The following is a 24,228-nucleotide window of genomic DNA, read 5'->3' as shown; positions in this document are numbered from 1 at the left end:
CCAGGCAAGGATTTCATTCGTTAAAAAAAAAAAAACAGCCAGAGAAATCTGTCATTTGAGCAAATCTCAAGCTCCAGTTTGAACGCTACAGTTGGAACACTTAAACACACGTGCAAGGCTATAACAGGGTAGCACAAGGGAGCCTTGTGGTAATGGAACAATAGTTCTATGTCTTGATTGTGGTGGTGATAACAAAAACCTACACATGTGGTAACACTGCAGAGAACTACACACACACACACACACACACACACACACACACACACCTATGTGTGTAAAACTGGTGAAATAAAGTCTATGGATCATATCCTTGTTTCACCACTGATCAAAAAAATGCAAGGAATCTCACACACACACACACACACACACACACACACACTCACTCACCCTAAATTCTAGGGCTTCTCAAACTTTTCTACCCAAGTATTCCTAATCTAGGAGAGAGGGTTGGGGGTAGGACACTCAGGAGCAGAGCTGAAACATAGATTGTTTAATATTAATGAACATGGGACTTCTGCATTCCTTTGTAATTAAATGTAATTTCAAAAAAAAATATTCTGAGAAGGCACACAGCATTTATTTTGTGGTTTCACCCACCGGCTGGCACACAGACCTTACTCCAGTTTGAGAAGGATAGATCTAAACCCTCTCACACATATGGCATGTGTTTAACCCTTTAATTGAGCTCTTTCCCTAAGCCAATGTGTACAGTCATATAGGTACATAAACACTCTGATTTCTGATTTTATTATTTTCCTATCCTTCTTTTCCCTTGACTGTGTGTATGTATGTGTGCACACACACACACACACACACACACACACACACACGCACACACACCATTTCAAATCGTCTATGGACCAAAGTAGGAATAAAAATGCATTCTAAATGTATAAATAGGGGCACCTGGGTGGCTCAGTTGGTTGGGCATCTGACTTCAGCTCAGGTGATGATCTCATAGTCTGTGAGTTCAAGCCCCGCATCGGGCTCTGTGCTAACAGCTCAGAGCCTGGAGCCTGCGTCAGATTCTGTGTCTCCCCTCTCTCTATGCCCCTCCCCTGCTCATGCTCTGTCTCTGTCTCAAAAATAAATAAAAACATTAAAAAAAATTTAAAAAAATAAATGTATAAATAAATATCCTAGTCTTGTCTCAGTTACTTCGCCAACAGAGTAAATGAGTAGTGAGCTGAGATGGTACCTGTCTTAGGTGGTGGAAGACAGAATAGAAATGGGAATTAAGAGTTGCTTTGTTCTGTTTTGTGTGTTTTTGCTTTTAGTAGGAGAGATCCAACAAACAACCCAAATGGTAATAATAGAAAGGGAAGGAACTGAAAAACAAAGTCATTTTTATACTGAAAAATATACGCTAGGAGACAAGGACAAATGAAAATATTGATTTAATCTCCAAAGCAGGCTATGGGCAATTTTATTCCTGCATTTCTGTTATTTTCATACGGAATGTATTCCTTTTTTAAAAAATGTTCTAATGCAATGCTCAGGGGAAAATTACTTTTGGAGTCTATACAATGGATACATTTTTAACCCACTCCATCTTAGTTAGAAATTATAGCGTACCTGTTGGCTGGCTCTGACATTTTTACTGGAATTATTAGAGAAAGACAGATTGAGTCACACTGTGTACTAACAACTGAGAAGAAACACCAGGACTGTTTTAAAAAAAAGCAAAACTTTTAAGCCACTATGTAAGCATCAAATGATTCCGCATGGCAGAAGAGATGGATGGAAATAGGGCTGCGCTTAAACCACAGAGAAAGGCAGCTGGCACTGGTTCTCCTTTTCATGAAAAGGAAAATGGGGGCACATTCCACAATTGTCATGAGTACAGTATAAGAAATGAAGCAAATGTGGGGCACCTGGGTGGCTCAGTCGGTTAAGCATCCGACTTCAGCTCAGGTCATGATCTCACGGTCTTTTTTTTTTATGTTTTTATTTTATTTTTGAGACAGAGAGAGACAGAGCATGAGCAGGGGAGGGGCAGAGAGACAGGGAGACACAGAATCCAAAGCAGGCTGTCAGCACAGAGCCCGACACGGGGCTTGAACTCACAGACTGTGATATCATGACCTGAGCCGAAGTCGGATGCTTAACCGACTGAGCCACCCAGGCACCCCAATCTCACAGTCTTTGAGTTTGAGCCCCACATCGGGCTGTGTGCTGACAGCTCAGAGTCTGGAGCCTGCTTCAGATTCTGTCTCCCTCTCTCTCTGCCCCTCCCCTGCTCACACTTTCTCTGTCTCTCTCTCTCTCTCTCTCAAAAATAAATAAACATTTAAAAAAAATTTAATAAATTAAAAAAAAAGAAATGAAGCAAATGTAAGAATAAAAGTCAGTGAGGGATGCCTGGGTGGCTCAGTCGGTTGAGTGCCCAACTCTTTTATCTCAGATCATCATCTCACGGTTCGTGGGATCGAGCTCTGTGTCAGGCTCTGCAACAACAGTGCAGAGCTTGCTTGGGGTTCTCTTTCCCTCTCTCTCTTGGTGTCCCCCACTCACACTTGAACTCTCCCTCTTTCAAAATAAATAAACTTTAAGAAAAAAGAATAAAAGTCAGTGGTTCTGCGATCTTCACAACATGTTACCTCATCTGTGCTGATGAGAAGCTGGGACCAGCTATTCCACTCAGGGCATTTGTCTCTGTCTTCGAAGGTGACGTGCTCAGAGTTCCAGCAACAGTGTTCATGGTTAAACCAGAATCCCTCTGTGCATATGCCTTCTTTTAAGTCTGTCATCCAATGAGCAGAAATGTCTATCAAGCCAGCTAAGGAGCCTGATTTGAGGGGAGGGAAGGGAAGGCCAAAGTTGTCAGAGAAAATGAGGGAAAGGGCATCAAAATAATGGGTAATCATAAACTTTTCTGTTCCATTTGCAACCTCTTTCTGATGGTCTATTTGATTTCCACCTATCACCTCTAATAGATTTCACCTGTCATTACATGCCTGTTCAGGAGTGTACAAAACACAAAACGCTGTCTGCATTAAACACCATGTCAGTAGAATTTCTATACACGGGGAACTTGAGGAGAGGCAAAGTGGTGGGGTGGGAGCAAGGAGCCTGAATATTTGCCTTTTAGTTGATTTACATGGCAAAGACTCTGCTTTGACTTACAGTTGATGGATACCGATCCATGAATACAGTCGAGTTTATTAAAGATCATTTTATTCTATTATATAAGACTGAGAAAATGTGGATTGCCTGCATTGAAGAATATTATATTTATTTGACATGGTTGGGGGAAGGAAGGGAGCTGTTGAAGACTATGGGGAGAAGAACTCAGCCTTGTTAGCAATTTTGCTCCATGGATGAGGGAATCTGAGCAGTGGCAGGAAGGCATTCTAGGCTAAGGGAACTGAATCGGTAAAAGCGTAGACTGCAATGCACGTGGAAAATTAGATGAAGCTATAGACATTTTGAAGCCTTCTGAACCTAGGATGTGAACATTCTGAAGTTTTCATAGTGAAAACTTATTATGCATCCATCAAAGAAAATTATGAGAAGATGAACAGTGAATGGGGATTTATGTGCTATGGTTAATAGACTGGTAGGGTTAAGATAGTTATAGAAACTTCTGGCTTTCTCATCATTTCTGTTGTCCAGATGAAGAAACTCTGGCATAAAGAAATTAAATTGTCTAGAATCATGCTTTAGGGAAATAGCAAAGACATCATAAAATTCGCAGCCTCTGAATTCCCAGACTGTTTCTGTATTCAGGCACACTGCTTCTATTGTTGCTCTGCAATACTTAAAAACAAAATGCCCTGTGTGTACAAGGGAAAGAAAAATACTCACTGGCCACCTAGTGATAAGAAATACATTAAAAAGTTGAGGATATTATACCTACATTCCAACAGGCTGGAGGCCATGTCATATGTATGTTTGGGTAGGTGCTAAAAGTGTTAACACAGGTTATTTACATACTTGAATAACCTAATCAAATCTAACACGCTGTTTGATACCTCCTCTTGGCCATGCCTACCTTCTCCTTCTTCTAATTCTTACTGCACTTACTGCCCAGATTCAAAAATTAACATGTGTTACAGAGTTAGGCTTGTTCCCCATGTTGTCTCACATGTGCATGTCTTATTCTACCTAATGCGGTACCCTCAATCCTATCTTCCCTTCTATTGCTATTTCTCCTCCTTTTCCTAATATGTTTCCCCTACCCTACAGAATAAAATGCCTTCCTTTGTCCTTGTTACCATTTCAAGCTTCTGTCCCTTCTCTCCTTCTAATGACCCCCAAATATCTCCAAAACTTCTACACTGGTTGCTTCCCCTTGAAATCTGACTCGTAATATTTATGAGATAGTTTTCCAAGATCATTGGTATCCTACCAATTGCTAAATTATATAACCTTTTCTCAGCCCTCTTCCTTCTCTGCAGCCTCTCTGCAGTACTTAGCATTACACACCACTTGGTCTATTATTATCCAACTCTAAACTGGCCAGACCAGGGGCTCCTGGGTGTCTCAGGTGGTTGAGTGTCCAACTTTGGCTCAGGTCACGATCTACAGTTCGTGGGTTCAAGCCCCGCATCAGGCTCTCTGCTGACAGCTCAGACCCTGGAGCCTGCTTCAGATTCTATGTTTCCCTCTCTCTCTGTCCCTCCCCTGCTCACACTCTGTCTCTCTCTCCCTCAAAAATAAACATTAAAAATTTTTTAAAAACTGGCCAGACCATTCTCTCTCTCCTGTGCAAGCCAGAAGGAGTAGCTTTAACACCCTAGACCACAGGTTGGCAAATTATGGCCCAGGGTCAAATCTGCCTCTATGCTTCTAAATAAAGTTTTGCCTGGTCTCAGCCGTGCTCACTTACCTATTGTCTGTGGCTGCTTTCGTGCTACAGAGACCATTTGGCACACAAATCCTAAAATATTTACCATCTTGCCCTTTACAAAAAGACATTGCTGACCCCTTCCCTAGATAATCTTTGAAAACCCGGCTATGGACGAGCCATCCTTCATTGCAGCAATCATATGATATATATACACATATATGTATATATGTATATGTATGTATTATCTATATATATGTATATAACATTTATTTATTTATACTCCATGGCTCATACATTTTTTCTAGGTAACAGCAGCAGTGGTGCTATTAAAAACTGTGGGCAAAAAAAAAAAAAACAAAAAGCAATTGTGGGCACTGTGCTGAGAGCTACCTGTGCTAGATCTCATTTATCTACTATTCTGTCCTCAGAACAAACATGTACTATAGGAATTCTTATTAGCCCCTAGAGCTTCCAGGGGTTAGGAAACTTGCCAAAAGTCACAAAACTAGCAAGCCATGGGGTTGGTCCAAACTCAGGTAGCTGCAAAGTAGAGCCTGTGCTAATGGCTATTTCATACCCTCTACCTCCAGGTTTCCCACTTAACATCCCTTTCAGCTCAATATTCCAGATCTTCCTAGGCCCACCTTTTAATGCCACAAGGCTACAACTCAGAATCTCTGTCACGTGTTCTTGGCTTTCTGCTTCTCCCGGGGGAAGGGAAGCCTGCTTGGGAGCCTGTTTTCAAGCTGTACGAGCATAGCAAGTGTACCATTCCTAGTTAGATCATATATTGTTTAGAGTGGCTTGGGAAGTCGCCGGAGATGACAGGAAAGGGTAGGACCATCCCACTCCTCAGCCAGCATGAAAGACTGAGATTGTGAACTTCCTGAGGGTATGAGCCACATCTTTCATACTGCTCTTCACCACCAAATGAGAGAGATGTTTAAGAAAGAGCTACAAAGGTCTCTCAGGAAGTTCTCTTCTGTATCTTCTCTTATAAACCTCATGTACTATGTGTTTTTTTGTTTTTTTGTTTTTTAATGATTGTTGGGGCACCTGGGTGGCTCAGTTGGTTAATCATCCAACTTTGGCTCAGGTCATGATCTCACAGTTCGTGGGTTCGAGCCCTGCGTCAGGTTCTGTGGTGACAGCTCAGAGCCTGGACCCTGCTTCAGATCTGTGTCTCCCTCTTTCTCTGCCCCTCCCCTGCTCAAGCTCTGTCTCAAAAATAAACATTAAAATTTTTTTTAATAAAAAAAATGACTGTCTCTAACAGAAGGGCTCTTCCTCAAGACAATCACTGAAAGGCATGCTAACAGCACCTTAAAACAGATACAATATTTTATAGCATATAAATTCATTTAAATACATTTCCTTGTTTAACCTCATTTAAAGAAAAGAGATACAGGTATTAGTATCCCTTTACATATGGGAACATCAAGCTTCCTAAAGGTCTACCAGCAATTTATTTCATGTAGGAAAACAGTAAAGCACAGCACTCAACTTGGTTCATGGCTTGGGGGAGGGGCACACCATGATTTTAAGAGATTTGTTTAGGAAACAAACACAGTTTACCATACCTGATAAGAGCCCAATAAGTAGCATCAACAACCAGCCAGAAAAAGCATCACTCACACTGTGAATTAAGGCCCATGTTGACTCTTTGCTTTTATTGGTAATCTAGGGAGAAATGAGAAAAAATTGGTACGCTCTACACACACCCTTACTTTTTCACCTTAAAACACACAATAAAGAGGTACAAAGACAAATCTATTCATCAGGAACAGAGACCAATTTGGAGTTACTGCTCAAATAATCCCGGGCTGAACAAACATCACCAAGAACTTGGGAGGCCTAGTGAGCCTTGTCTTACTGAACCCCACCAACTTCATGGACAGTACTGGAGCAACGGCTCCAAGTACCTTAGTCAGGGATTCCCCCATTCAGCTGCTAATTTTGTATCCCGTCAATCTGTTTTGCTTATTGCAGTGGTCTCTTTCTTCCATAGACATCAGATATTCTAGGGATGGTTTCTGGATTGTTTTGCAAAGAATCAACAAACACAGACTTATTTCAGTGGTGAAAGGACAACATGAGGCTTGCTACCTAGGGCAGTGCTTCAGGGCTGGCAAGTTCCAGGACTTGCTCCCCTCACTGATCACAGATATTAAATGGTATCAGGGATGCTTCGCTTTATTTTCAAAAACCTGCTGGGAATACCTGAGACTATCAAGAGGTGCAGAAAGTTTTGCCTTTTAGGCCCTAGCCTTGTCAGTTTAGCCCTTCAGTGCCCACATTTATTTCAAAACCAAGTATTCTGACAGCTTTGTCATTGGGCTTCCCCCTTCTCTGAACCTCTATTTCTTATCTTTGAAACTGTGACTTAGCTGCCCCATCTTCATCTACAGTGACATCACAATCACAAATTATTATAAAACTTTTAAAAGCAGTTTCAAAATTCATTTTGACCTGAGACTTTAAGTTTCCACTTTTAGTGCTCAAAGTAGATGAGGTAACATTTTTCAGTGACAGTGTTTCCATTCTGATGATGAGCAGTTAATGCAAAGAAAACAGTCCCTTTTGAACACTTAATAAACACATTCTAATTGATTTTGAATTGTCATTAGTTGGCATAATGTGTCTCAGATGCAGCCATTTTCATATAGTGGGAAAATATGCCCTTGTCATATCATGGGTGACTTTCACAATGTAAATAACATGTTGAATATGCAACTGATGACAAACTGAACTCTGAATTACAGACAGCAAAAATTCTAAAGCCTGAGTGATGAATAGATATGATGGACAGGTATGTGTGTGTTCCCAAATATCAGAAACCTTATGAAAAACATAAGAGTGTTTCGTAGAGATCCCCTTCTTTAGTTAGGATAGAAAACTCCGTGAGATTATCACAAGTCCAAAGATCACAGAGGAATTTTTCAAAACCTGTACCTGGGACAACCTGACCCCTGGGTTTAAGTGGTCATGAAAAGATCACTCAGGAGCTGGGAATGGCTTAAGAACAAAAAGCAATGTGAACCTGACTGCTCAGGAGACTTGCCTGGCTCTGAGAGAAGGGAATCATGAACTCAGGAGAGAAAGGGACAAGGTAAAAATCAAATTTTAAATTTGGACTCAAAACAGAAATAATACAAAAAGAAAAATAATAGCACCTAAGGTTGAAGAAATGTCTCACCAGGAGATCACCCACTGAATCAGGATCACTGGGGCTGAGGCCCTACCGCTTTCATAAGCTCTCCATGTGGCCCTGACATGAGCTAGAAATTTTGATTCCCTGATTTAAATGATACATAGCAACAAGTTAAAGGCAAATGACCCTGGCAGACTGCTTTAAGAAGTTTTAGTGGTGCTCTGAAAAAAGAAAGGTGGGGAACTTCACCAAATTCTAAAGAATCTGGGCCTTAGCCATAAATGCCACCTATTACCTATCATATTAAATTAATATCCTTAAATTGGATCTGATTGGTCTTGGGGGTTTAAGTTGAACGCACACATTTTCTTTTATGGCTGTCTGAGAGCCATAACCGCAAGGACTTTATCCCATATGTTTCAGTAAACACCAAGGCTCTGAATTTTTTTTTCTTTTATTCCTTTAAAGGAAGCCCCCTTTCTTTTCTTAGTTCTAAAAACCCTGTTTCAAAGGAAAACCATAAAAGGGAAATGAGGCAGAGGAAGAAGATCTTTGAAACTTATTTTGGTCCCCTCCACCAAGTTTGTCTTCACCTCTTTACATAGGCACTTATACCCATTTCAGGGCTGCAAGGATCCTGTTCAACTACTTACTATAGGAAGATAAATCATCATTAATTATAAATTCTTAAAATCATATACAAGATACCCTAAAAATAAAAATAAATTAGAAAATAAAACCCTACATTGCCAATGGAAACCTGAGATTCAGCCACATCCAGGGCTGAAGGAGAGCATACATATAAAGAATTACAGATCTTCAACTTCTTTCCCTGCTGTTTTCTAACACTTACACATGGACCATCTTTCGTCTTACCTCTCGGTGCCTATCCCGGTCTCGAGACTTCTCCCTCACCCAGTCAATTGTATTGAAATCATCATAGGTCCCCACACCAGGGATTGGCTCCTCCAAGAAGTCCATCATCCTATTTGAAGAACCTATTCCTCCACCATTGTATGACTTTTCCTCTGTATTGAACAGGAAATAGACATTAGTACCTCAGACACTAAATATTTTTTGAAAGTTTATTTATTTCGAGAGAGAAAGAGAGAGCAAGCAAGCAGGAGAGGGGCAGAGAGAGAGAGAGAGAGAGAGAGAGAGAGAGAGAGAATCCCAAGCAGGCTCTGCACTGACAGCACCCCCAACCCTTGCCACACAGGGCTCGATCTCACGAAGCATGAGATCAAGACCTGAGCTGAAATCAAGTTAGACACTTAATCGACTGAGCCACCCAGGTGCCCCTGGACACTAAACATTTTAATACCTCCTTTTTGAGTACCAAAAGGTGAGTCCTTAAACTATCAGATGATTATAGTTAGGTTGTGCTGATTAAGCAATATAATCACCTGGTGGGAACATCCACCACATTCGAAAGTTTCTGTGATCTAGACACAAAATGATGAGTGTCTTAAGGCAGTATGAATGGAAAGGGACAGATGAGCGTGACAGCACAAAGGGAGAACTGACAGGAGTTGAAGCTTAGTGGGAAAGGATTTATGAAACAAAATGCAGGAGCTTGGAGCCACTTAGGTATTTCAGTTTCTGTTACGGAAGGGAGACAAAAGGGTCAAAGATCTTTGTAGACATAGCACATCAGAAACCATTTTACATTTATAAGGCAGTAGTTCAATTCTAAGAGGTAGCTTTTGCCTTAGTGGGAGTTCCAAAGAAAGCATGCCAGCCTCTTCAAGAGTTAAGCTGGCTAGAATGTACATATTTCCCTTCAACAGGTAGACTTTGATCCCTAATGTAATGGGCTTACAGAAACTTTTACTGAGTATGTCAGAACAGTCTAAGACTTACAAGTAGAGATTTAAAGACCATTGCATGGCTTGGTGATGAAATGTCTGTCCCTGATCTTTCAATGGAAGAAACATATCCACTTGTCCAACCACAGTCCTTTATCTGCTTTGCTGTTGGTGCTTCTGTTATAATTACTTATGCAAATGTTTTGTCTTCCTTTCTAGACTGGAAGTTCTTTGAGGGCAGCCCCATATCCAAGTCATCATTGCCTTCTCATGTCTAACACATATCCGAGATTCAATAAATATCAGCAGAATCAAGGTTTATTTGCTGCACAGTGGGGATGAGCAAGAAGTATTAAAACTCAGAAGTTGTACACACACAAGGTTACTCAGTACTGCTTGACAAACTTGTTCAAAATATTTCCACCATCCTCTGGTGAAACAGTATTTCACTATTAAACACAAAAAGTAGAACAGTATTCAGGAATTTATGCAAATGCACACTGAGGAAAAATGCAGAGTAATGCTATCATTTAATGCAACCAGCCAAAGCTCACATTTGCAGCATCAACCTTGGCAGGGACAAAGCTTTACCCAGACTGTTTGGTGATGGATCCCTCTGTAGAGAAGGCCAAAGTAGGCCCAAGCTGCCACCTATTTCCCCACATCTGCATCCCCATCTTCACTCTAAACTCCTACAGACAACTTCAGCACTCTCATAGGGTGAGTGGGAATTAACTCCCAAGTTGTACCTGATTTACAAATCGTTAAGTCTTCTGAATACCTAATTCAGTGTACCTTTTATTGGCAACACACACATTTAAAAGGAAAAGCTCTGCAGAATCTAAATCATATTGAGGGTGGGGGTGGGGCTGGAGTGGAGGAGGTTAACAAGTTAATCTTAAAACCCCTAACCAAAGTCCTTTCCATATCTTCAAGCCTACCTGGCTGTAAAATGGTTGGCTGCTGAATCACCAGCCCAGCATTTCCTATCATGACAGTGGCATACTGATAAAGATTAATGCTGTGTGTTTGAGAGCTTAGACGGAAACAGCCAGATAGGAAATGAGGGCAGAAAGGAAATAAAGTATGGTGAGAGGGGCAAAAAAAAAAAAAGGAAAAAAAAACCACCAAGCTGTTTCAATTCTCCAGACAAATGCTGACATGAACACAGGACACCAAACAAACAGAAATTTACTTTTTAAAGCAGGTTAATGCTCCAAATGAATTTGCTCTGGTTTAAGGGCTCTCCTTTCAGGAGAAATTTAAAAAGGATTTTGTGAAACTGATTTTTAAAAGCATCCAATAGCTATATAATGTTACACTGCATAGCAAATGAGGCCCCCAGCTCTAAGGATATTAAGACAAAATGAAGAGCTGCAACAGCTTCCTAACAGGAAAGAAAGAATCCTATTACATCACTAGGTAACATGAGCACTGCATCCTCCTCCTTTGTAGATAGTCTCCTGTTAGAAACGCAAATTGTCAGGCAGCTCTGAAACAGCAGGCAGTGATTAGAAGCCAACAACAGACTGCTTGTGATTCTCCAGATCCCCTTCTCCCTGGGGTCACACTTCGGTCCTTGGCTGGGCTCAAGTCTGCTTACCTTCAATCACAGCTTTCTTTTTTTCTGCCTCAAGGAAGAAATAACTTTGGCAGCCAGCATTTGGTCATTTAGGTTGAGGAGCTTTTACAGAAGGAGCCCCGGTATGAACTGCTTTAGAAGGGCACTTGCTGCGTTCTCTGCCTTTCACAGGAACAAACGCCACCTAAAGAACCACCAGTGTTCCCCGCGGTCAGAATGTGATGTCACTGGTGGCGTCACGTGACCAGACCCTTGGACCAGCTTGGAGAAAGGAAGATTTTTAACCGAGCACAGAAGCCTTAAAGATGTAGTCTCATCTAAACGAATGCCATCAAACTGGGTCAGTCGGATATGTTCACAAAACTGGGGTCCAGACAACTGAGTCTTTAGACCTTATTTAGCAGAAAATCCAAGAAGGCAAAGGAGGAATAACTGAAAGCATTTAGAGGGATCCTAAGTAAAAAAGGGAGAGGATCAAATATAGAAAAGGCTTTTTAAAGAAATTTCACTGGATGGCAAAAACACAGAGAAAATCTCAGACGTGTAACACTGAAAGATACCAGACACGAGAGCACATAACATAATTCTATTCATATAAGTTCAAAACCAGGCAAACCTAAACTATAGCGTGTTATGATACAAATATAAGTTGCTACATTACAAAGAGAAGCAAGAAAATGACAAAAGTAAAGACAGTAGCTACCCAGAGGAGAGAAGAGGTCACCATCTGGATAGAGCACATGGTGAAGGTGGGGCTCCTGGAATGCTGGTAATTTTTCTTTATCTGATCGGTGGTTAACTGAGAGTTCATATTATAATCATTCTTTAAACTGTACACATGTGTTATATGTCTATGTATATATGATAATTACAGAAAATTATGAAATATGGAACTGCATGTGAATGTACTCTACAAGCTCAGCTCTTTAATAGCACGTAGTAACTTAAAACTCAGATTACGGTCCAGAAAAGGAGTTGTTTCTTTATATTAGTTCTCTACCCAGCCAGCAACATCAAATCTGATCTCACTAATCCAAACTGGGGAAAACCAGCTATTTCAGCTGTGAAAATAAATTCACTCTTCTATTTGCATTATTTAAAAGGCTTTCCCTTCCCAGGCCCTATTCCTAAGGCTATTCTTCAGCAGGTCTTAATTAACTGTGCAACAAGGCTGGTCGAGTAAAGAAGAATGAAATCACCGTCTCTCAACTTCCTTAGTGAATCTGCAGGACAGCCGCTGTTAAACATTAATCCAGTCAGTGTGCTCCAATAATCAGACCTAAATGGAGGGCTTCAAATGCTGTGATCATTCTCATCAATTCTTAGGGCCCAAAGCATCCTGAAATGTTATTACAACAAAACCTTACAAAATGTGAGGAACTTCGTGAAATCTGTATGCTTTCAGTCTCGTCTGTCATTATCATGACATCTCAGTCCCTTGATGAACTAAACTAGCATTAATGAGAAGAATTAAAATGAAGTGGCAACTGATGGTGTTGTGGCAATGAACTACAAAGCTTAAAAATCAAAAGCTATTTGTGGCTTAAGTGTAATTATGTTATAGAGCTGTACTTTTAGACAAGTGTGTATATCTTACTCAAAGAGAATTGTATGCCCAAACTCATAAGCCTCCTTCAAAGTCATCCTTTATTTTATTTATTTATGTTTGTTTGTTTGTTTAACTAGGCTTCGTGTCCAGCGTAGAGCCCAATGCAGGGCTTGAACTCAAGACTCTGAGATAGAGACCTGAGCTGAAATCGAGTCAGATGCATAACCGACTAAGCCATCTAGGCGACCCTCAAAGTCATTCTTTATTAAATAGAATCCTACATATAGTTTCTGAAGGCACCTGCATAATTCACTTACATTATCTGATAAGATTTACATTATCTTACTAGATTATTTTACACTTCAAGATACTATATTTTTTGGTATTTAAAAAATGTATAGTTCCTCAATGTACAATGACTGGATGGTAGAACTGGTACCATGCTAATAACTGATGTAAGTTCATGTATTTTTCAAATGTTACATCACAGCTTCTAGGGGAGTGACTTTATTATTCCATGTAAATTTATTTCCCTTGAAAACTAGGTTTGGTAGCTATGATGCAGTCCTTGTACTAAAATGATATTTAATTACAATTCCCTTTTCTGCCAAATTTGTAATTTCTAGCATATGTTTGTTATACAGACTGCCAGGTGTAGGTTCAATTAATATTACTGTGAAAATAAGGTAAAGAAATGCTGACCAGTTTTTAATGCAGCCTATGGTAAAAACACAATAATAGGGTTAACATTTGGTGACAACAGAGTTATCTTTCTGGGACACAGAGCTGATCAGATCATCTTCTGATTTCAAAAGTGTCAGTGGCTCCTGCAATGTTGTTTTGTTTTTAATTTATTAAAAAAATATTTTTTAATGTTTATCTATTTATGAAAGAGAGAGAGAGAGATGGAGCACGAGCCACAGAGGGGCAGAAAGGGAGGGAAACACCGAATCTGAAGCAGGCTCCAGGCCCTGAGCTGTCAGCACAGAGGCCGACATGGAGCTCAAACCCACAACTGGGAGATCATGACCTGAGCTGAAGTCGGATGCTCAACCGACTGAGCCACCCAGGTGCCCCTGTTTTTTTTTTTTTTTTATTATTTTAATTACAGTGTAGTTAACATACGGTGTTCTATTCGTTGGTTTTTAAAACTTTCAGTATAGAAAGACCACTTAATGGGCATTTGGCACAAACATAGGCCAGGATTTTTTAAATATCCATCATAATTTTTATAATAGGAAAAATAAAATATTTTAGCATATAATAATAACAATGATATTAAAGCTATTTTAGGTTTCATCAATGAGAGGGATTAAATTGTTTGCACTCTTTCTTTTTTTTATTTTTATTTATTTATTTTTTTAACATTTATTTATTTTTGAGACAGGGAGAGACAGAGCGTGAACAGGGGAGGGTCAGAGAGAGAGGGAGACACAGAATCTGAAACAGGCTCCAGGCTCTGAGCTGTCAGCACAGAGCCCGACGCGGGGCTTGAACCCACCGACCGTGAGATCATGACCTGAGCTGAAGTCGGCCCCTTAACCAACTGAGCCACCCAGGCGCCCCCAAAAAGGCTTTTCAAAACCAGTGTATTAAGAGTTAAGCTTCTGGTGTGTAAATTCTCTGCCAAGGAAGGAAGAGTGAAATTGAACAAGGATGCAACATGTCATATTGAGGTACTTAAGTAAGTCTAGAGTTTTGCCTCCATACCAAAAAAAAAAAAAAAAAAAAAAAAAAAAAGATAAAGATAAAACTTAACTTGAGTAAGTTTTGAAGGCATCATGTGCTCTAAGTTACATATAAAATAATTTAATACTCTTGGGGCGCCTGGGTGGCGCAGTCGGTTAAGCGTCCGACTTCAACCAGGTCACGATCTCGCGGTCCGTGAGTTCGAGCCCCGCGTCGGGCTCTGGGCTGATGGCTCAGAGCCTGGAGCCTGTTTCCGATTCTGTGTCTCCCTCTCTCTCTGCCCTTCCCCTGTTCATGCTCTGTCTCTCTCTGTCCCAAAAATAAATAAACGTTGAAAAAAAAATTTAAAAACAATTTAATACTCTGATAGGAAAATGATTCAAGTTAAAGTACAATTAGATCTCAATTTGAATAATTTTTTAAAAGCCCCCAAAGGGTAATTTGTGCTGCTTGAGTCTGAGGAAAATACCCAGAAAACCAGTCAGAAAAAAGTCAATGTTTAAACACCTCTCCCCATAGGTTACACTTAGGTCTAAAAACTTAACAATGGGTCTTTAGAAGCACATTGCTTGGATGAGGAGGCATAATAAATGAATGCATTTAGTTCATTTCCCTTTATGGAAACTACTGTACAGTTGGTTGGGTTTTTTTTTTCTAAAACTCACATGACGCTTAAAACTAGGCAACCCCTTAAAAAACAAGAAAAGAAATTCCAATTTGAGAATAATGTTTGTTTCAACCCCTAACCAATATGCCATTAGAAATTTACCTGGGGGGCTTAACAGTAACCGATTAAGTGAATGAGTTAAACACTAACAAAAACACAAGGGGAAAGAGGATAGAGAGAAACCTCGTGCACAGACCCTGAAATACTGCTTTAGTAGTAGCGCAGCTGCAGGAGGGCACACTTATTGTGCCTAAAGAAAGCGGCCTAAAGAAACACTCAAAGAAATGAGGCAAGGCTGTTGGTACGTATCACAGGACCTGAAAATAGTCCAATTTTTTAAAAAATGTATTTCAGTTTTTACAGGGATATGTTGTATGTTTGCAAGGCTGAAAGGACATCTACAAGAACTTCAACACTCTACCTAGCATACATCAGCAGATATTCATCCAGCGGTTTTTTAAAATTTACCTTCATTCAACAGCAAGTACTAAGAGCCTAATGTATGCCTTTTCTCACTTCCATACCTGCACCCTCTACCCTTTCTTGTATTAGTTCATCCACTCTAGATCTCCCAGAGAGTTATGAACACTTATACATTACATTCATCTCTATGTTTGAGACTACATTACAGCTGAAACCCCAATAATTAGGGCCTTTCTATGAACTTGTGCCTCCATTTTGCTTCTATTTTGCTTTCAAACTTACTCAAACCCAGTAGCTGAAAAGCAAATGTTGGTGGGGCAGCTCTCCCATCTTAGCCCTGGGAAGTACCGCAGGACCATGCTATGCTTTAAAATACTGTCTTAGTTTGGTCTCTGGGACACATGTTCAAGGAAACTATCCATTGATACACATCTGTACAGCCATATTGGTTGTTAAATACTGAAATGCTTCCAGAGCTATAGATAAATAACTCCTTTTTCCTGTGGCCTCTTCCCCCTGCCAACCATCCCCTAGAAGCTCCTGAATGTTCCCCTGATTCATCAGCTGAAACATCAGGACGCTGCAGGATATTGCCAAGCACTGCATCAGACATCCAATATCACTCGTCAGTGCCTGTGTTGTTTTGCACACATTTCATTTAAGGACTGACTGCTTTGGTTTCTGTTTGCAGAAAGAAAGACAACTTAAAGTTGTCTAAGAAGTAGGAAGGACAACTAAGAGGAACCTCTCTATCTCAACTCTGCTGAAAGCTAGACAGTATGAGGGGTGGTGAGAGATGCAGGACTGCAAAAACTGCAAATCTACAAAACTAAGTTTGAGGATTCTGAGAAGTATACAGGAAGATGGGGCATGGCAGCAAGGGATAGGGAAAAAGACTTAAGAGCCAAGCATGAATCTAGATTCTAAGACCACCTTTGGACTCGTTTCCCAACGGATACAGCTCTATCCCCACTGGGTTGTAGACATTTGCTTCGGGGTGTCCCTTTTATGCCTCCTACTCCCAGCATCTGCTCTAATCTGGAAGTTCTGAATGCAACCCACCTTCTTTACCACTGGAACCAGGGTGCTAACTACCAGACATAACAAAAATTAGGAAAAATAGCATGTGGATTATGGCTTGGTATCTGCAGACTCTTGCTGGACTAGAATGCCACTAAAATTAATGTAGAACTGGAAATAGAGGGGCTGGATTTGACAAAGTTGCTGAGGGGGTTGTCGATATAAAGAAAACATCCCTCAGCTCTATTACTCGCTCTTCACTCTTTCCTTTTCAAATTTACACATTTATGGGATTGACAAAAGGACTGGGGAATGTAATGGGTAGGGAGACGCTGCCCTAAAATGCATAACCCGCTGGGTAGCACAATCCTGTGTAATAACTTGTAATTATTGTTCTATAAGCAGCAGTTCTCCAGTTCTTCTCTACCGAGTCTGCATTGGTTTCTACCTATTAATCTCCAAAACGAAGTTGGGGACAAGAGATTAGCAATTATTCTTTGGCAGGGTCAAAAGCTTCAAGAAGAAATACCAATTAGGAGATTCGTCTTGGACTCATGGAAATAATGTGATGTCATGGACAGAAATAATGAGTTAGATATATAAAATCTAGGAACTGCTCTCAAAGAAACACTGGTACCTGTACACACTAATGTATGTGTGTTATTCACTGCAGCACTGTTAGTAGTAGTGAAAACCTGACAACAGTGAAGGAGTCTGGTAAGGGGGGAATAGCTCACGGGAAGGAGTAAACTGATGTGTACTGAAATAGCAAAGTCTCTCAAACACATTATGTGAAAAAAGTCACAGAATCATTAAGTAGAATTTTTTTAAATTGTGTGCTTATGCGTTAACTGGATAGAAAAAGCATTGACAGGGTCACATTGAATTAGTTTGAGGGGTTATCTCTGGAATGCTTAGTATAGGGGAGCCTTTCACATTTTATATACACATGTGTTGTTGGAATCTTCAATAGTGAGGTGTATCTCTGTGTTACATAGTGATGGCTAAAAAGAAAAAGAATGAGAACACAGCCAGAAGAGTAGAGACCGGACATTGCAATGGGCAAACTTTCATTCTGAGAGGCAGATCACTGGAGTATTTAGAAACAAAGCAGGTGACAGTTTCTGGAGAACACCAGGAGGAAAACACCGTGAGGAAGATGGCTTACAAAGTTGTTAAATGAAAGACAATGCAAAGAAAGTCTTTGCCATTAGCCCTGTTGTCCAGCAGTGAGAAGGTACAGATTCTAACCCTACTCCACAAATCACTAGTTGTATCACTTTGGGCAATTGCCTTAATCTCTGTGGGTTTCAGGTTTCAGGTTGTCTGTAAAATGAGGGAAGATTAGCAAGTATGATTTTTAAGGTCCCTTCCAACTCTGATACTCTATCATTTTAGCAATGATTTTTTTGGTCACTAATACATTGTACTGAATGACTTTTGAGAACACTTCTTAAGCTTTGAGGAATTCCAAATGGTATTTTGATTTCATTCTTCTGGCAGGATCATAAAATGGCACTACAATCCCTAGAAAAGAAAGAAGCTCACCTGTGAAGTATACTACAACCTGGGACCCATCACTTCTGGCATATGGCTAACTATAGCTGTACCAACATGGCCACAGTATCTGTGGAGTACCTGCTAGCCACAGACCCCAAAAACACTCCTAAGATGTTACAGCAACCCTTTTACCCCATGTTATAAATCAGAACAAAGTAAGGTTAAAAATAATCCACTCTGGATTATAGTACTGCCAAAGGGTCTCTGAAATTTTTTTCCCTTCAAGAGGGGACCAAAGTGGTTTCACTAATTGAGAAAAACGGTGGGTGGGGGGAGCTTCCAGATTCAGCTCTGGCAAGTAAAAAGCTTAGGATCTGTCACTCCCACCCTTAAAACAAGAAAAAAATGGACAAACTGCAAAGTCATGGCCCCTTCTGAGAACTAAGGTTGTAGGGGAAACTGCCACCAAAACACCCAAGTCTGAAGAGACAGGTTTCTCCAAAAACACACTAAGAGATCTGCTTACCTGAAGTAGAAACCAATGGGAACATAAACTGGCAGGGACACTTGAATGGCAACTTTGAGGAACGGCTGAAATGCTGAGTGTGTAGACTTGCGTGAGCATGAGAAACCTCTGAGGCTTACCCTTCTGTGGGCTCTACCTCCGGGAACCCAACCAAGTTCTCATAGGGAAGATAAGAGAAATATCCCTTCCTGGCTCTGACAAGGGGAGGGGAAGAGTAATCATTGTGAAATACCCCAGAGCTTTCTCTACACCAAAGGACTATGCTCCAGGGGGAAATACTTTGCCTGAGCCTCATCCCTGCTGGGGGAAGGGCATTCCTTTCACTCCAGCAGACACCACCAGGCCAGCCTTCTCATCTCACCCAAAGGAAACAAAAAAAGAACAGTCAACAAGGGCCTGGGCTTCCAGGAAATGGATGGTGAATGCTGTGGTCTGAACAGAAGTATGGGGCAGGGAAAACAAAAACTATACCACTGGACTAAACCTTGTGAAGGTCACAGCCACAAGATACAGGCCCAGCAGACACCGAGATTTCACAGAAAATTATAAAATGACCTGCTCCCATACCTTACCACCACACCAGTGGCTCCAGTATAATGGCAATAGATGGTAGCTGAGAGAACTACACGCCACAGAATCTCTCTCAACAAGCTGCACTTACAGAAAACTCAGAACCAGGAGGTGACACCAAAACAAGGACACTACAAAATTTTAACTCTCTGGCACAAACAGTTACACTTTAAACAGCCCCAAATTAAACAGCCCAACTCCTAGCCATTTTCCATAAATCCACAATGGAATTAAACTAGAAACCAATCAGAGCAATAGCTGGAAACTGCCCAAATATCTGGAAATTAAACAACGCCCTTCTAAGTAACCCATGGGCCAAAGAAGTCTCAAGACAAATTAAAAACTATTTTGAAGTAAATGAAAATGAAAATATAAGATATAAAAATCTGTAGGATGCAGCCAAAATAGTGCTGAGAGAGAAATTCACAGCATTAAGCACCTATATTAGAAAAGAAGAAAGGTCTAAATAGAAACATCTAGGCCTCACCAAAGATACACAGACGGCAAAGAGTAAATGTAAAAATGCTTAACATCCTATGTCATCAGGAAAGTGCAAATTCAATGAGATACCACTACACACCTATTAGAATGGCTAAAATCTAAAACGCTGACAATACAATCATTCACAAGGATCTGGAGGAACAGGAACTCTTCATTTGTTCCTGATGGGAATACAAAATGGCTAACTCGAAAAGATATCTGCATTCTCATGTTCACTGCAGCATTGTTTCTAATAGTCAAGACATAGAAGCAGCCTAAGTGCCCATCGATGATGAATGCATAAAGAAATTGTGGTATATACATACACAATAGAGTATTATTTAGCCTTTAAAAACGAGGAAATGTTGCCATTTGTGACAGCATGGATGGACACTGGGGGCATTATGCTAAGTGAAATAAGTCAGACAGAGAAAGACGAATACTTTGTGATCTCACTTACATGGGGAATGTAAAAAAAAAAAAGAAAGAAAGAACTCATAGAAAAAGAGATCAGAGGTGTGATTACCAGAGGCAGTGGGTAGGAGGATGGAGAGCTGGAGAAAGGTGGTCAAAAAGGTATAAACTTACAGTTATAACAAATAAGATATAATGTACAACATGATGGACTACCGCTAACAGTTAACACTGCTGTATGATATATAGGACAGTTGTTAAGAGTAAATCCTAAGAGTTCTCATCCCAAGGAGATGTCGTTTTCTTTTGATTGTATCTATATGAGATGATGGATTTTAACTAAACCCACTGTGGTAATCATTTCACAGTACACATAAATCAAACCATGATGCTGTAAGCCTTAAACTTACATAGTGATGTCTATCAATTATCTCTCACTGAAACTGGGGAAAAAAGGACACAGGTATGCAATGAAATTTAAAGGCTACTGAAAAAACAGCTGTCAAGGTCATCAAAAACAAAGGAAGTCTAAGAAGCCATCACAGCCAAGAGGAGACCAAAGAGACATAAAGACTAAATGCAATGTGGAATCCTGGATGGGACATTAGGTAAAAACTGTGTATCTGCATAAAGCATGTATTTTAGATAAGACACAAATACCAGTAAATAAATGGGGAGAGATAAAGCGACACAGGTTCTAAAATCTGACTAGGTATTTTCCTATCAAGTACCCTAAAGGAAGCCTGTAAAGCCTGTGGACATCATAATAAGCCTCATTTGGAGGCTTCAGCATATAAAACTGGTGTGGTTTATGTGCCCCATGGAGCTTTGGATACAGGCCACTTTTTTTTTTCCAGCTCAAAAAGCAGCAGTGACAATTGCTATTCTCCCAGGCTAAGTGTTTAGGCAAGTTATAGCATTATGAGGGTGATAGATCCCAAATTCTCTTTACTTATTCTCCCTGTGCCATCCACACAATTGCTTGAGTCAACTGAAGTGCTGACAGGTTTGCCCATGAGCCAGAGCCCAAGATGTTTTCCATTTCTTTCTGGAGGAATATTATAATCTTTCCTTGCAGCAGGGCAGAACAAATGCAACTGTTTCACAGCTTACCTGGTGGATTTCACACACTGCCATGTGTTTCATTTTAAAAGACACTTTTCTAGGGTGCCTGCCTGACTCAGTTGGTTACATGTCCGACTACAGCTCAGGTCGTGATCTTGCAGTTCGTGCATGGGTTCAAGCCCCGTGTTGGGCTCTGTGCTGATAGCTTGGATCCTGCTTTGGGTTCCGTGTCTCCCTCTCTCTCTGCCCTTCCCCCGCTCACATTCGCTCGCATGCACTCTCTCTCTCTTAAAAATAAACATTAATTTTTTTTTAAAAAAACGTAAATGACATTTTTCCTTCCCTGGGACATTGGGAGGTTATGCCGAGGCTTGCAGGGGTGGTGTGGGCATGTTCCCCCACACGAGGGGGACTCGGCCTGCCCTCATACTCCACCTGGGCTTTGAAGTCATCTGTGACTCTTCTAGGTTATTCCCCATATCTAATTGGACCTACCAAGCCCCCTTTTGAAATTCCTCCAAAAGTTATTCCTTCCTCTCCATTCCTGTTGTCTTAATACAGGCCTTTTGATCTTTTACATAGATTTTTTTTTTTAAAAAAATAACAGTTTAACTGGTCTTTCAGTCTCCAACCCACTCCTCCCCTGAATCCATCCTCCACACAGCCATAAATTCCCTAAAGCACCACTCTGATCATATCATTCCTCTGCTTTTAAATTATTTGATGACTCCTTGGTTACAAGAAAAGGTCCAGAAGCACAGACAGTCTAGATATCACCCAGATTTCTAACTAGATCTCCCGCCCTATCCCCTGCTATCCTCCCTCCTGCTCCAACTGTCAGTCATTCTGTCCCGGGAGCCTCAGAACTCAGATGCGCAAGACTCTGTTTCATGATTAGAAAAGGCTCTCTCATGCGTCTGTGCCTTTACCTGTGTCCTCACTCAGTCAGAGAGGAGTAGCCAGGCATGTGAGGTAGAAAGACAAGGGGGTGAGGGAAACAAGGGAACTGATAAGCATTACTAAAACTGCACAGCGCTGCATTCCTATCTGGGTGTTCCATAAATACTGAATAATTGAATGGCTGAATGAATGAATTGCCGACCATAACATCCAGGCTGCAGAGGCAGGCAAGTGAGAACAGATGGACTATGAGAACAGCTCTGAAGTTTTTCTTATTACTTAAACCCTTTTTCCTCTTTTCCTCCCTCTCCCCTTCTTTGAGACCTCCATGTTTATGTTTCTTCTCATTTACAGACTGCTATAATACTACCTCAGATGCATTTAACCACGCCATGCATAATTTATTTACTCATTCCTCATAAATCAATCCCTCTAGCCATCTGGAAAACAAGAACCACTTCTACTGCCTTTCAAGCTCCTTTTAACTAATCTTTTTAGTACGTGCTATTGTGCCTGGTACAAAATGTTAGTAGTTTATGCACAGTCTCACCACTGACATCAAGGACTTTATGACCTTTTTTTCTGTTGTTGTTGTTGTGTATGTTAGGAAACCACATGTGAAAACATTAAATAAAATAAGAACAATTAAAAAGCTATGCAAGAAAATGATATCACTACAGAAGACAGTAAATGGACTGATTTTTGTGTGTGGCTCATAGAAAACACCTTTGTCGCTTTATGGTCAGACCTTGTAAATCACAAGCAGTAATTCTCCTGTACAGGCAAATGAGAAGTGGTGAAGGACTACTCCTGGAAAAACACATTCTATAGTCACAAGCAATGTCAAAATCTTGCCCGCCTCAGCTTTCATGTCTATTAAATAGGAATAATAGACACTCACTTGCCTCCATCATTTATTGAGAGCAATGTGAACACAAAAAGCACTTTGGTGATATGGATGCTATATGGTATTATTTTCAATCAGAAGCAATAATCTGGATTAGCCAGAAGGCTTATTAGAAGTGGCCAGCTTCCAATTTGACAATAAATTATATTAAAAAGTAATAATAAAAAAATGACAATTGAGAAAAATACTTATCTTCCCCCACTCCCCCCCAAAAAGATGTGACCAGCTTCAGTTTATGGACTGACCACTTCACTTGGGCTAGTAGTTGTCATAACTGACTCACGAGGGTTTTAACTACACATAAGTGGAAGTGATATACAAATACAAGTCCCTTTCACAGAAATAGGCAAATATGAAAAACCATTAAATATCAAACCATGAGTACCTTTCTTTTATGAAATTTAAATTCAGGGGCTGTCTATGGGGTGCCTGGGTCACTCAGTCGGTTGAGTGACAGACTTCGGTTCAGGTCATGATCTCATGGTTTGTGAGTTCAAGCCCCGCATGGGACTTAGTGCCTGGAGCCTGTTTCAGAATCTATGACTTCCTCTCTACCTCTCCCTCGCTCACACTCTGTCTCTCAAAAAATAAATGTTAAAAAAATTTTTTTAATAAAATAAAATAAATTCAAGGGCTCTCTTCTACTGTTACTGTCTTGAGGCACCTTTACTACACAATTTCTTACTGGTATGTTCTTCCCAAATTGGTCACCTCCTTGGAAAGGCCTTCCCTGACCTTTCTAACTTCTTTACCTTTCTAAAGTAGTATTCCTCAGTTACCATCTATTGTCCTTCACTTTCTTTCCATCCTCATACTAATTATAATGGATACTTAACTAAGTAGTCTATTCCCTTACTCATTTACCTGACTAGATTTAAATTTCAGATCAATGTGGATCTTATCTATGTTAATCCCACCACTGTATCTCCACTGCCTATAAAAGTGCCTGCTTCATAGCAGGTATTCAAAAAGTATTTGTTGAATGAATGGGTGGAGGAGTTTGTCCTCACAGTGACAATAAGGTTAATTCAAACTTCCTAGCATGACATTCAAGGCCCCACTTTATTTATTTGGGCTTATATTTTGCTTATTTATACCTCTGTATCATGTGTTTGCTGATATCTCTATAAAAGCTTGCTTCCTATCTGGAATGCTCTTCTTCCTACCAAATAACTTATATTTCAA

General features: G+C 40.4%; 1 protein-coding gene across 4 annotated transcripts in view; it reads right to left on the bottom strand.

Moving 5' to 3' along the window:
* Positions 1 to 24,228, bottom strand: part of CLCN5 (chloride voltage-gated channel 5) — a 184,397-nt gene that overhangs the window by 26,883 nt on the left and 133,286 nt on the right. For 3 of the 4 annotated variants that reach the window (XR_007148968.1, XM_047844093.1, XM_047844096.1), the window contains exons 4-6: positions 8,820 to 8,971; positions 6,373 to 6,472; positions 2,601 to 2,788 (exon numbers count right to left, since the gene is read on the bottom strand). Coding sequence is in view for 3 of the 4 variants with exons in the window: in XM_047844093.1 (XP_047700049.1) it covers positions 2,601 to 2,788; positions 6,373 to 6,472; positions 8,820 to 8,971 (440 nt within the window). In the remaining variant the exon portion in view is untranslated. Of the gene's footprint in view, positions 1 to 2,600; positions 2,789 to 6,372; positions 6,473 to 8,819; positions 8,972 to 11,354; positions 11,523 to 24,228 lie in introns of those variants that run through there. The other variant, XM_047844095.1, reaches the window with a different exon arrangement.

This window comes from Prionailurus viverrinus, chromosome X (assembly GCF_022837055.1).
Source record: "Prionailurus viverrinus isolate Anna chromosome X, UM_Priviv_1.0, whole genome shotgun sequence".
Taxonomy (NCBI): Eukaryota; Metazoa; Chordata; class Mammalia; order Carnivora; family Felidae; genus Prionailurus; species Prionailurus viverrinus.
This window is presented reverse-complemented; position numbering and strand designations above follow the sequence as displayed.